Genomic DNA, 12,788 nt, shown 5'->3' with positions numbered 1-12,788 from the left:
AAATCATTGAAGCCTACATTATTACACCACCAACTGCATCGATTTTCGATGAGCAAGAAAGATTTATTAACATTATATACTTTGCTAGCCTGAATTATTACACCACCAACTGTATCGATTTTCAATGAGCAAGAAAGATTTATTAACATTATATACTTTGCTTGTAATCACGCTTACAATAGTTTGTTTAATGAGGGGTCATGAAGGAAAGACACTTTACACCGCGAAACTATAGGGACACACAGAAGCCTCTACAACAGGGAAATTACAAGTCTATAGCATTTACCCTAAAATCCGTACAACATAAATAAAAGGTCAAAGCAATGCCTTGGCTGAGTGCTGCTGCGGACACTGTGCAAGGTAAATATACACAAACAACTCTTCTGAAAAGCCAGTGCAAAAGCAAACACAGCACAACTGCCACCACAAGCATCAGAAACTACAACCACTAGGTCCACTACCGCAAAAACAACAGTAAAAAACTTCTCAAGCAATGATGGGATGAATGGCAGGCACAAATATTTGAGATTCTTCTACACCTCCTCCCTATCTTGGTTGCTACTACTCTTCAAAATGTTGTATTTGCAGAGAGGACAGGTAGCGTTTATGTATAACCACTTATCCACACAGGCACAGTGAAAATGATGACCACAAGGAAGCTCCCTTAGCTCAACTCCATCATCATAAGCAGAGAGGCAGATGCAACACTCCTACATGTTACCACAGCACAATATTAGTTTAATACAAGTTATTGACCCAGCACGAGCTTTTGTTAATCCACAAAATTATAATTATTGCAAATAAAAAAACACAAATAAAATCTGTGCCTGTGACATTCATGTATCTAGCTAGTATTATATATGTATTTTTTCTTTCTTCAAGAAATTAATCATAACAAGCAGATATAGAAGAATAAAGGCACCAATCTATTGAAAGAGAAAGGCCAAAGGGTTGAAACTTACTGCATCCTCATTTGAAAGCACGTGCTCATTCGGTGTTTCTGTGCCACATTCAGTCATTATTCCTCCTTGAGAACCTTGTCCATCATCAGAGAGTTTCTCAGTATCCACCATTCTTCGAAATTTGAACTTTGACAGCCGCTCAATATCTTCTTTGGAAGCTCCTTCCTGCTTTAAACAGATCAAATAGGTTGCATCAAGGCGAGGAAAAATAAAAAGACAAACAAAGATTAATTATATGTACACAAATGTACAAGGCAATTACACTACATAAAATAAAATATACAAACCAAGTGAAGACTGTACAAAATATCAAACAATGATCGGCATGAGGTAATAGATCAAACGAACAGGTAGAATGGTAAAAAACCAATCAAGAAACAAAAGTAATTGAAAAGCTTGGAAGCTCCCAGTCACTATTGATGCACAAAGAAAGTGGTTAAAAAAAAAAAGAAAAAAACTCGTCAAAAAGAATATTTTGTTAATAGTAATAAAAAATCGACAATACTAGGGTTTTAACTCTCTTTTATACCTAAACTGTAAATAATGTGAATTTAGCAGTATAGGTAAACCCAAGTTATCTTGCATCACAAATTCTATTTGCTAAAATAAAAATAACCAAAAAAAAAGCACTTAAACCAAACCCCCCCCCCCCCCCCCCCAAAAAAAAAGAAGATAAAGTTCCAACAAGTTTCCCAATTTTTTGTTTTAAAAAAAAAAAGAGGGGGACATCAAACAGCCTTTTGAAGCACTAATATTTGGCCAAAAACTGACAAGCCCCGTCAAACAAGTTGGCTATGGCTCTTGTTCCTCTCGATTAGAACTTCAACACAACATATTATATGCCCAATCCAACATCATTTGCCTCATCTAGCTCTTGTCAAAACACGTCATACATCAACTATGAAACAAAGAGTTAAGCATGAAAAATCAAGAAAGGCACATCAGAAACAAATTAGAGGCCCTATGAAGTAAGTTAGTTTGAAATTATAAGAAAGCTTGGATTTCCACTATTGTGAGGTGGACTAAACTCACAGGAAAAGCCTCAAAGATGAACCATTAGCCCGTGCCTAAAAAATGGGAGGATGCCAGCATGCACAACCTAAATAGTAAACATATACCTCATACAGTAATAGCTAAAAAAGATTTGGCAGGTAAAACTAAATTTACAAGGAGTCCTAGTCTATTTTGCATTTATTATAATATTTGATTTAATTCAAGCTGCTCAGCTAGTGGATTGGCATTCGTGAGAGTGACCAGTTAGTGGGCGTGTGCCCAATTAATCATCAGGTCTGCATTCTGGTCGGTATGCTGCACATTCGAGCCATAATTCCATGCATAAACACAAATTATATATGGAGAGAGAGTGTGAGTGAGTGAGAGAGAGAGAGACATTGAAGATTATAATATTTGGACAGTATATTTGAGCCTACAATCCAATGAACATGCATATGGAAAGAGCGAAAGAGAGAGTCATTGAAGACTATAATGTCCGGACAGTATTTTTGAGCCTACAATCCGATGAAAATATTTGAGCCTACAATCCAATGAACATGCATAATCACACACATAAAAATAGAGGGATACAAAGTTGTTAATATTATAAGTTAACAGTATAAATACCACAGGAATAACATGATGGGAGTAAAAGAAAGCTACCTGGTCTGCCACAGCATATAAGATTGCAATAATACATGGAAGGCAGCAGCAAACAGCAATGCCAATTATACAGGCAAGAGCGACACAAAAAACGACGAAGAATACATCAAACCCAAGGAAAATTATACAAAGCCTGCAACAAGTCACATTGCAGAAGTTAGGATTCCATAAAGAAACGCTCATTAGAAACTGCACTAAGAAGGAGAAAGATAAGGACTAACCAGTAAAGCAGAGGAGAATCACGTGCCAAAGCTTGACCACCTGCAGATACCCAGTAGAACCCAATGATCCACCAGATGAATGAAAACATTGTGTTTGCAGACTCCAGATGTTTTGCAACACTGCTGAGAGAATAAAAGCAAAATCAGTGAGCATTGTTACTGATGCTCTGACATATCCATACAGTCTTTCCTATTAAAGGAACAGGTTAAATTTTCCCCTCAGTCATGACCTTCCATGAAGGTTGAGCCACTTTATAGTTTCATGACCAAGGCAAACAGGATATTTAAAGTACAAGTTCAATTCTGCCAAACAATGAAGTTAATAATCTCCACTTCATGAAAAACAACTTAAAAACGAAGGAAAGAGTAATTTGAAATTCATATTGTACAGCACTCATTACTTAAGGAGACAGAGAAAAAAAAGGCCAGATGCCAAATCCAATTAAGCAATAATTTCAAATTGTACCCAGGACACCTGAAAACAAGAAGTGAGCATATGCGTCATGCTCATATATTTCCACATCAAAACCTCTCAAAACCAAGACAATAAGTTGATCACTTCACAGCACAGTCTCAAAGCAAAACACCCTAACAAACTATTTTCATTCGTGACTTACCTCCAGAAGTTTTTCCTGTAAAAATGAAAAGTAAAACTTCAGATCAAATTAAGAAAACACACCAAAACAGAACCAAAAGTACAATCCATTTGATCAACATAAGTACAAGATCCTGAATCCAATCTACTAATTAACTGATAACCAACAAAATTCCATAAACTTGATCAAAGGTGCTCCCATACAATTTGAAAAGTTAAAATACCTCGTTCCCTCTTCCTCCAATTGATTTGCTAAAGAAACATACTCCCCCGAATCGCCTCTGGTTGTCCCCGAATTCAAATTCCCTTCCTCGGCCCCACCAAACGCCGAAACTCTCCGTCTCCTCCTCCGTTTATACTCAACGCACACACAAACCATATGCAAAACGCATTGTATAGCGTACCCAACAATCCACAGCCCGAGCGGCATATTAGGCCGCTCATTTCGGCTCAATACCATAACCGAGAAGGCCACCGCCACGAAAGCCAGATTCCAGATAATGTCGAGAACCACCACGGGCTTCGAATACGCCCAGTCGCTCTGGCGCTCCTCTAACTGCTCCGCCGCCGTTTCCCGCACCATCATCGACGGCTCCCGCATCGTGCGACGGCTGCTGGCGTGCCGAAGGAATCGGGCAGCCTCGCGGAGGCCCTGTCTCCTGATGGATCGGCGGCTCTGACTGTGAGTGCTGTCGTCGTGGGAGCTGTTAGAGGATAGAAACGGCGTCGTGTCGACGATGTCGTCCGTGGATTGGTTTGTCGATGTAGACATTGCGGTAGCAATTTCAGGAATTTTGGAATTTTGGAATTTTTGGTAAATTTAAATTTAAAATTGGGAGCAATTGGTATGGTATGGAATTAGGCTGAAATTTTTTACTGATTGATTTGATTGTATTAGGGCTTGGGGTCCTGCTCTCTCTCTCTCTCTCTCTTTTTAAATTAAAATTATTTCTTTCGGTTCGTGTGTGGAAGGCTTGGGATAAAACGATGAGTCGATGAGGATGAAAAATTCGTTTATTGATTTGTTTTGTTTTTTCTCAGGTAAAGTTTGTACGCTAATTACGGTTAGTAAAATGTAAAAATCGATATGGCACGCCATGATAATGCTACTGTGGGAGTGTGTTTAGTTTATCTTATAATATTATATTATAATTAATTTTAAAGAGAATTAATTAAATATTTTATAAATTTTATTTTTTATTATATATATATTAATTTATAATTAAAATAAATATTTTATATCATTAATTTTATAATAAAATGATCACTCAGCAAACAAACACTAGACTACGTAATTTTATTTTTTTTTATACAGCGTAATAAATACAATGTTCTCAAAGTATAAATAAGCAAAATCGGCTCATTGGTAAATCTGAATTTTAATCAAATAAGTAGAGAAGGGGTATTTAAACAAATATACAAGCAAGAATGTGACTCTTTGCTATTTCTTCATATTGCAGACCCTCAAAGAGAAAGAGAAGTAAAAAAAAAAACACAAAATTGAGGAGAGCAAAGAGGGGGGTAGCCTTTGAGGATTGAAACAGTCCCAATTTCCCTCCATTTTGCAAGAGGGTGCGAGGGTTTCAAAACTTTTATTGGAGAAAACAATGGCTTCGTCTTCATCGAGCAGCAGCGCCTACGATATCCCGTGGGTTGAGAAGTACCGGCCGACCAAGGTATGCGACATCGTCGGCAACTTAGATGCCGTCGCTAGGCTGGGTATCATCGCTCGCGACGGAAACATGCCAAATCTAATCCTGGCTGTACGTTTCCTTTTACTTTTCTTTGTTACCTTTCCTTCTTGCCTTGTTAAATCACTTTGTTTCTTGAGCCATGAGTTTTCTTTCTTTCTTTTTTTATTTAATATTGATTCTATTTGGAATGGGTTTTTGGTGAAATTGTATTTCTGTGATTTTTTAAAATTAATATATCAAACCCTAATATGAGTTTAGAGCGGATAAAATTGAGTACTTTATCAAGAATTGAAGTGTAATACGAATAGTATTTAACTATTTATGCTGTATGTGGTAATGTGAGATTTTGGAAATTGAGTTTTGTATCATTGGAAGACAGTTTCTAGTTTCATTTATTTACAGTGGTTGAAATGCAAGGAAAGAAGTAACTGATGCTTTTGATTTTCATGGTACTATATTTATTAACAAGTTGTATTGTACTTGAGCTTAACTGAGGTTAATAGTCTGGTAAGAATTTTTCAGTTTTGTTGAGTCTATAGTTTTTCTTGATTTCCAAATACAGAAAACATTTTTTTTTTAGTTTATCTGCTTAATTTGCCTCAAAACTTTTTCAGGGTCCACCTGGAACCGGTAAAACAACAAGTATTTTGGCTCTTGCACATGAGCTGCTGGGACCAAATTATAGGGAGGCTGTAATGGAGCTTAATGCATCGGATGACAGGTTGGTAAATATTGGAGAATTATCTTTACGGAATTAAGATGTTTCTGTATTACTTACTGCATTCCTCATGTTTGTAATTGCTCTCATTTTCTTGTACAGGGGTATAGATGTTGTCAGAAACAAAATTAAGATGTTTGCCCAGAAAAAAGTAACGCTGCCTCCAGGAAAACACAAAGTAGTAGTTCTTGATGAGGCTGATAGGTAAGCGCTGATAGCTATGGCTTTCGATGTTGATGGCCTAACTTTTATTTTAAAGATTTTGTTCGCTCTAGCACACAGGCAAGATTTCATTAATTAGTATATTTTAAACCTTTTGGTACAAAGTTGAAAATTAAATATCAGCAAAAGTTAAATTCTACTGTTTTTGCCTCAGGAACATGATTGGATTTTGAGAATTTTTATTTTTTAACATTATTTTTGTTTACAGCTTATTCATTTAATATTCTGTCCCTATTTTGGCTGCATATTCGACTGAATTTAGCATGACAGCTGGTGCACAACAAGCACTGAGGCGTACAATGGAAATTTATTCAAACTCCACTCGGTTTGCTCTTGCCTGCAATATATCTTCTAAAATTATCGAGCCTATTCAGAGTAGATGTGCCATTGTTCGATTTTCGAGATTATCTGACGAAGAGATACTTAGCCGCCTCATGGTGGTGGTTCAAGAAGAAAAGGTACTGATTTCTTCCATTTGTGATGACATTTCCTAATCCACATATATTAGCGCAAGTGTTAATCTTTTTAAAAGCTCAGAACAGCTAGTATTCTGATATAGTGATATAGGTTCATTCTTGTTGACATAGTGTTATGCTTTTAACTCGATTGTTGGGATTAGGAACATAAATCCCTTGCAGCTATTAGTGTCTGTGACAAATTCAGTATTCATTTTAATCAAGAAACTGCATCTGTTTGCCTTTTCAACTTAGAAAGACATGTTTTGTTACTACTAGTAATGGGTAAAAAGGCCAAAAAACCTTTGGGCTGGAGACCACATTTCTTGACAATGGACAAAGCATTGAAACTTCTGTAAATTTTGAGCTCCTCATGTGACATGTTATTAACTGAGACTGGATGATGTTCAAATGGGAGAATGTGCATTGCAGGGTTTCTTCTTGTTCAATTTATATTTCAAAGAAGTAACTTTGTTAGAAATTAGAAATTTTACCTTAGTCCATGGAACATTTAAGTGTTGATATTTGATAACAATGGACCGGTCTTTGTAAATTGAAGGTTCCTTATGTACCTGAAGGTCTTGAAGCAATTATTTTCACCGCTGACGGTGATATGAGGCAGGCATTGAACAACTTGCAAGCTACATACAGTGGTTTTCGGTTTGTTAACCAAGAAAATGTTTTCAAGGTTAGAATTTTGAAAACCCCATGATTTTATAATAAATATGTTATCAAAGGAACTTAATAATATGGTAAATTCGTTTTGTAGGTCTGTGACCAGCCTCATCCATTGCATGTGAAGAATATGGTCCGCAATGTGCTTGAGGGGAAATTTGATGATGCTTGTTCTGGTCTAAAGCAGCTCTATGATTTGGGTTACTCCCCTACCGATATTATCACAACCCTTTTCCGAATCATTAAGAATTACGAAATGGCTGAGCACCTGAAATTGGAATTTATGAAGGTACAAATATCTTACAACACAATTAGAATAATCTACCATTCTCTAAAGCATCCTTTTTTGCCACATTCTTAATTGTTCTTTCATGTGAGCTTGCAGGAAGCTGGGTTTGCCCATATGAGAATCTGTGATGGAGTTGGCTCATATCTACAGCTATGTGGTCTCCTAGCTAAGCTTTCTATAGTTCGTGAAACAGCTAAAGCAGTATAAGTAGTTGCAACTGCAAGTAGAACCCACTATTATCAGGCTTTTGTAATGTTGAGAATCAATGGGTTTTCTATGTAAACATCCCTATGGGCTTGATCTCCAGATGTATTTTCTGCTTTGAAAAAATCTGAGCTGGTTTTAGGGAATTTATTTGGCATGTAACTATACTGCTTTTGTAAGTTATATCCAGAGCATTTTAAGTGATCTCTGAGGTCGAGGGGGCTTTTTTGTTATAATTCACATTGCACTGTTACTCAGATTAATGAAATTTAAACTGTCTGCCGGACTGAATTGCCACAGTTGTGAAGTTTTAGTAATTTGAATTCGGTTTCCAAAGATGTGCAATTGACTTAGGTTTCGTTCGGGGTAGTTGGAACTTATAGTATGTTTACTTTTTATATTAGAGAATTAGAATTATTGACAGCATTTGATTTGCAAAATGGAGGCGGAAATCAGAATCGAAATTATGGGATCCATCACAATTTGAGAGTGGGGAGTGGGAGATTGATTCCTATGGGAGGGTTGGAAATAACTGAATGAGTCTCTCATTTCCTAAGCTTCTAATTTTGTCCTCATTTACATTTTAATATTTTCAAAATACCCCCTTAAATAGTAATATATTATTATTATTACACTAATAATAATGATGATGATGATGGTGTTAGTATCATTATTTTAATATTATTTCATTCAAAATTATTTATTTTAGTATTTTATTAATATTAATGTTGTTAAAATTTATTAATTTAATTATTTTTTATTATTGTCATTAATATTATTAAAATATATTAAGTTTATTAATTTAAGTATTATTAACTATTGTTATTATTATTTTTATTAATATTATCATTATTAAATTTTATTATTATTGTTTTAATTAAAATTATTGTCGTTATTATTAAGGACTTTTTAGTAATTTGTAACAATCTAATTCATTAATATTAATATTAATATTTTTATTAATATTATCATTATTAAAATTTATTTTTATTATTATTGTTGTTGTTGTTGTTGTTTTAATTAAAATTATTGTTGTTATTATTAAGAACTTTTTAGTAATTTGTAACAATCTAATTCATTCCTAATGCAATTCTTATAATTTAAGTAAACAAATTATTTTGATTCTTATTTCATCTCATTCTCATTCTTGTTCATTTTGATTTCATTTTAATAAACACACCATTAGTGTCGCTATAATGTGTTTCTAGCAAAGAAATCGGATGCATGCAAGTCTCTGTATCTTCTTTTCTTTGAGGGCTTCTCAACATATTTGAGGCATTGATGGAGAGTAAAGGGCAAATGGAGGAAAATCTCTCTTGGTGGCTCAATCCTCATTGTAATAATTATGCCAATTTTGCCTTTAAATATCTTCAGTGATCAAGAGGAAGGGAGTAACAATAACAAGTGATTGAGTTCAATAGTTTCTCATTTAAATTTATTTACTTTAGAGATATAACAATAAGAATAAATTTAAGTTATTTCAAACACGGACATAACTAGAAACGCCTTTTATTTTAAATAAAGGACATGAGTTATTCGAAATAGAATGAATTGAGACTGTATTTTGCAAATATGTAATTATTTTGAATATGTTAACTTTTTTTTTTCAATTACTTGGAAGGGACAAAGAAACATCCTCTTTTTTCTTCAACAATTTATGAACTCTAATAGGTCTCTCATTGGAGCATTGATTTTTGCAACCTTAATGCTTTTTGTTGGTTGGTTCCATTATCACAAAGCTGCTTTAGTAATAGGGGAACATGAAATTCATTTTAATTCCCCTACCCCCTAATTAATTCTAAAGAATAGTGCTTTTTTATCTTATTTTATTGAGAGAGAGATGGTACGATTTAAGATTTGTACATGTTATTAATATAGAGATATCCTATAACAATTAGAATTCATATTTAGACCCAGCCAACCTTGACCAGGACTCGAAGGCCGAGCTTTATTTAAGAGAGAATGGGGAGTGAATCAAAAGGTTTTTGTTTTCGTTCTTCAGTTTGGGGGCTGCCTAGTACTGTTTTGGCTAAACTGCCTTTGCCACTAGTGCTAGTCAACTACGAAATGATTATGATATGTCATCTTGATAGAGTGGTTCGATACTTTGACTGGCATTACACACCAAAATGCTATCTCCAATTCCCTGGATATTTAGACTAAACATACCAATAGTCATTATATTCATATGAGCTACTAAAGAGTAAGTGATAATCTTCTTAAGGTTCATCTGTCTTAAAATGGTCAAAGAAGTATATATTATAGTAGTCGTGCTTAAAGTATGAATCAAAGGAGTGAAAAAAGTGTTATTTCAGGAAATATGAATATTGCTCACAGAATATAAGTCCGAAGCAGCTATGCCACCCTTAATTATGAAATTAACATCTAAAATAATTATAAAACATATATTATAACGAGAAAGCCATGTCTTCTGCTGAGATATGTATACCATCTTCCTTTAGATTTTAATAATTTATATGCTCAATTGAATATAATTTAGAAGTATCACATTATGTGTACACCATATAGAGAGCATCTAAGATATTTTTAAAAAATTATAATATAATAATGATATTCTTATAAAATTGGGATATTCAAATGATATGGTATTTGTATTAATATTTAACACATTAATGATATGATAATCAAGTTAGTTATTACTGAACACATGAGAATAAATTATTGACGATGCATCACCAAATTTGTAAGCTTATTATCACTTGTAAAAATATTCTATTGATGATGTGGGTAAATTTCTAGTTACATGATAGACTACAATATTTTTTGTCATGAAAGATTATTTTTTATTTTTTATGTCTCAACTATTTTTAGAATAAATATCGACCGACCATTGAAGTTTAACATTTAATTAAAAATATATAACACTTTTTTTTCTTTTGTAGCGGTCACCTGAAGTTTACTAAATTGATCAGATATCTACTCTTCATTAACCGCCATGAAAATTGATGATGTCATAGGGGTATTATAGTCATTTAGTTTGATAAGGGTGAAACTTAATGATTGATGGATATTTGCTTTCTAATAAAGCCGGCAGATTATTAATCAGGCCAGATGTCTTCGGCCCACAAACTCTCCAGGCCCCTTTGGAGTCGGCATTCCAGCCCACTTATCAAAGCTCTGAAAAATTTTAACCTACATGCTGCAGCCATAGACTTTATATTGTGGATGCTTGGGTTTTAGGGTTTCTGAGGTAGCTGTGCCGCGCAATCGACATCAGAAACCATGGTTCTCAAGTGCGTCTCTCTCTCTCTCTCTCTGCGTGTCTGTTTCGTTTGAATAATTCCGTGCTTTACTGTCTGTTCATATCTTGTATTTGTCTTATCAAGCCTTTAAACCCCTGTTTTTTGGTCTGTATATATATTTAATGTTTTAGTTATTTTATGCACTTGATCTCAAAAGCATGACTTAACATCTGTAACTATATGTAACAAAAAGCTCTAGTTCAGGCAAAAGAAACTTTGATGTCGACAATGTGTAATGGTAGACTTGTTTTGTTATAATGTTACATGTTTGACCGAGGTTTTGTAGGAGTTGAACCAGTACATTAATATTTTGATTTGTGGCTAAGTTTCATTTATTTACACTTTATCTTCATTATAACAGAGAGAAGTAATCCATTTATTGTTTTGTTGTAATAGGACTGAACTGTGCCGCTTTAGCGGTGCCAAGATTTATCCTGGCAAGGGTATCAGATTCATTCGCTCTGATTCCCAGGTGGTTGTTTTTCATTTTTGTTTTTAAATCTTTGTAGTGAAGGAATCTCATTCTCATTTCTATTAATTGCCTTTAAGTGAATAACTCCTAATTTATGTGAAGTAGCGGTTTACTGTTTTGATAATTTGTTACTTATGCTCCCTTGGTTGTGGGTGAAGGTTTTCCTCTTTGCCAATTCAAAATGCAAGAGGTACTTCCACAACCGCTTGAAGCCATCAAAGCTTACATGGACTTCCATGTACAGGAAACAACACAAGAAGGTATTTTCTTGGGCTGAATTTCCCTTTCTGTGTATTTTCTTGCATTGAATGTCCCTTCACATACATGATTGATTTTTTCTTGTTGTCATTACAAAGAACAAAATTTTCCTTCAGAACCAGGATCTTTAGATTCCGTCCCATGCATATTTTAGATTAGATGCTATCTGTTTATATAATTTGTTTTCTATCTATAGGATATTGCTGCTGAGGCTGTAAAGAAGAAGCGCCGCTCCACAAAGAAGCCATATTCAAGGTCTATTGTCGGTGCAACCTTGGAAGTCATACAGAAGAGGAGGACTGAAAAGCCTGAAGTTCGAGATGCTGCTCGTGAGGCTGCACTTCGGTAGGGTTATTTTCCATCTGTTATGTTATATCAATTGGGTTTCAAATGAATTTCCACCTTGTTGTCTGTTGACTGATATTTTGTGGTGGTCAGTGAAATTAAGGAGAGGATCAAGAAGACCAAAGATGAAAAGAGGGCCAAGAAAGCTGAGGTGACATCCAAGTCAAAGACTCAAAGCAAGGGTAGCATGCCCAAGGGTGCCGCTCCGAAGGGCCCCAAGCTTGGTGGTGGTGGTGGAAAACGGTGAAGTGCTTCGTCTCTTCATTTCTTCCTGACTACTATCTTAAACAATTAATATATTTATTCCATATTTTGTGAATGGATTGGTCAATACTTGAGGGCAGATCTGTTCGCATGTTTCTTCAAAATTTTGTTTTGCGGGTCCAAATAAACTTCTGTTCACTTAAATCTTAGTTTTCCAAATCATATTCTGTTGGCTGTTTGAGTAGTAGCCTAATGGTAGTTTTTTGTTTTTGTGTTTTCTTGTTTTATGCCAGTCTGCTTATTCATTGCTTTCAGTTTTGTGCATTGATCAATTACAGAAGGAATATTTTTTTCATCTGGTTGATATTATACTTCTTTCAGTAACTGAAAAACCCGTTGCTTCTGGTTTTTAACTATGTGTACCAAGAGATTACAAATTGCCCCGTTCTATGAACTTTTACCCGAGCTTTCAATCGCAGAAATAGAAATATGGTCTCGCACATTGCCCATATTATCACAAAATTTATGTTGAATCGGTTCATTTTTTTCAAAGAT

General features: G+C 34.7%; 3 protein-coding genes across 10 annotated transcripts; 2 read left to right on the top strand and 1 right to left on the bottom strand.

The window, feature by feature from the left end:
• Nucleotides 1–118: 118 nt before the first annotated feature.
• Nucleotides 119–4,421, bottom strand: LOC102617680 (E3 ubiquitin-protein ligase At1g12760-like). 8 transcript variants are annotated; one of them, XM_015529886.3, is made up of 6 exons: nucleotides 3,659–4,414; nucleotides 3,457–3,471; nucleotides 2,840–2,959; nucleotides 2,619–2,751; nucleotides 963–1,130; nucleotides 119–710 (listed from the first exon to the last, which is right to left on the bottom strand). In XM_015529886.3, exons 1-6 carry the CDS (start codon nucleotides 4,204–4,206, stop codon nucleotides 534–536), a joined length of 1,161 nt encoding a protein of 386 aa, XP_015385372.2. In that variant the 5' UTR covers nucleotides 4,207–4,414; the 3' UTR covers nucleotides 119–533. The 8 variants fall into 8 exon arrangements, with proteins under 8 accessions (XP_015385372.2, XP_006477418.2, XP_006477419.2 ...); XM_006477355.4 differs by having other exon boundaries at nucleotides 2,840–2,962; nucleotides 3,659–4,413; XM_006477356.4 differs by having other exon boundaries at nucleotides 963–1,127; nucleotides 2,840–2,962; nucleotides 3,659–4,408.
• Nucleotides 4,422–4,904: 483 nt separating this feature from the next.
• On the top strand, nucleotides 4,905–7,990 carry LOC102617383 (replication factor C subunit 2). Its single transcript, XM_006477354.4, has 7 exons — nucleotides 4,905–5,197; nucleotides 5,743–5,849; nucleotides 5,949–6,050; nucleotides 6,331–6,526; nucleotides 7,083–7,211; nucleotides 7,293–7,487; nucleotides 7,584–7,990. The coding sequence occupies exons 1-7, from the start codon at nucleotides 5,042–5,044 to the stop codon at nucleotides 7,692–7,694; spliced, it is 996 nt and encodes a 331-aa protein (XP_006477417.2). The 5' UTR covers nucleotides 4,905–5,041; the 3' UTR covers nucleotides 7,695–7,990.
• Nucleotides 7,991–10,793: 2,803 nt separating this feature from the next.
• Nucleotides 10,794–12,588, top strand: LOC102617082 (60S ribosomal protein L24). The gene is made up of 5 exons (XM_006477353.4): nucleotides 10,794–10,945; nucleotides 11,351–11,426; nucleotides 11,585–11,686; nucleotides 11,881–12,029; nucleotides 12,123–12,588. The coding sequence occupies exons 1-5, from the start codon at nucleotides 10,935–10,937 to the stop codon at nucleotides 12,274–12,276; spliced, it is 492 nt and encodes a 163-aa protein (XP_006477416.1). The 5' UTR covers nucleotides 10,794–10,934; the 3' UTR covers nucleotides 12,277–12,588.
• The last annotated feature ends 200 nt before the right edge of the window (nucleotides 12,589–12,788 follow it).

This window comes from Citrus sinensis, chromosome 3 (assembly GCF_022201045.2).
Source record: "Citrus sinensis cultivar Valencia sweet orange chromosome 3, DVS_A1.0, whole genome shotgun sequence".
Classification (NCBI taxonomy): domain Eukaryota; kingdom Viridiplantae; phylum Streptophyta; class Magnoliopsida; order Sapindales; family Rutaceae; genus Citrus; species Citrus sinensis.
This window is presented reverse-complemented; position numbering and strand designations above follow the sequence as displayed.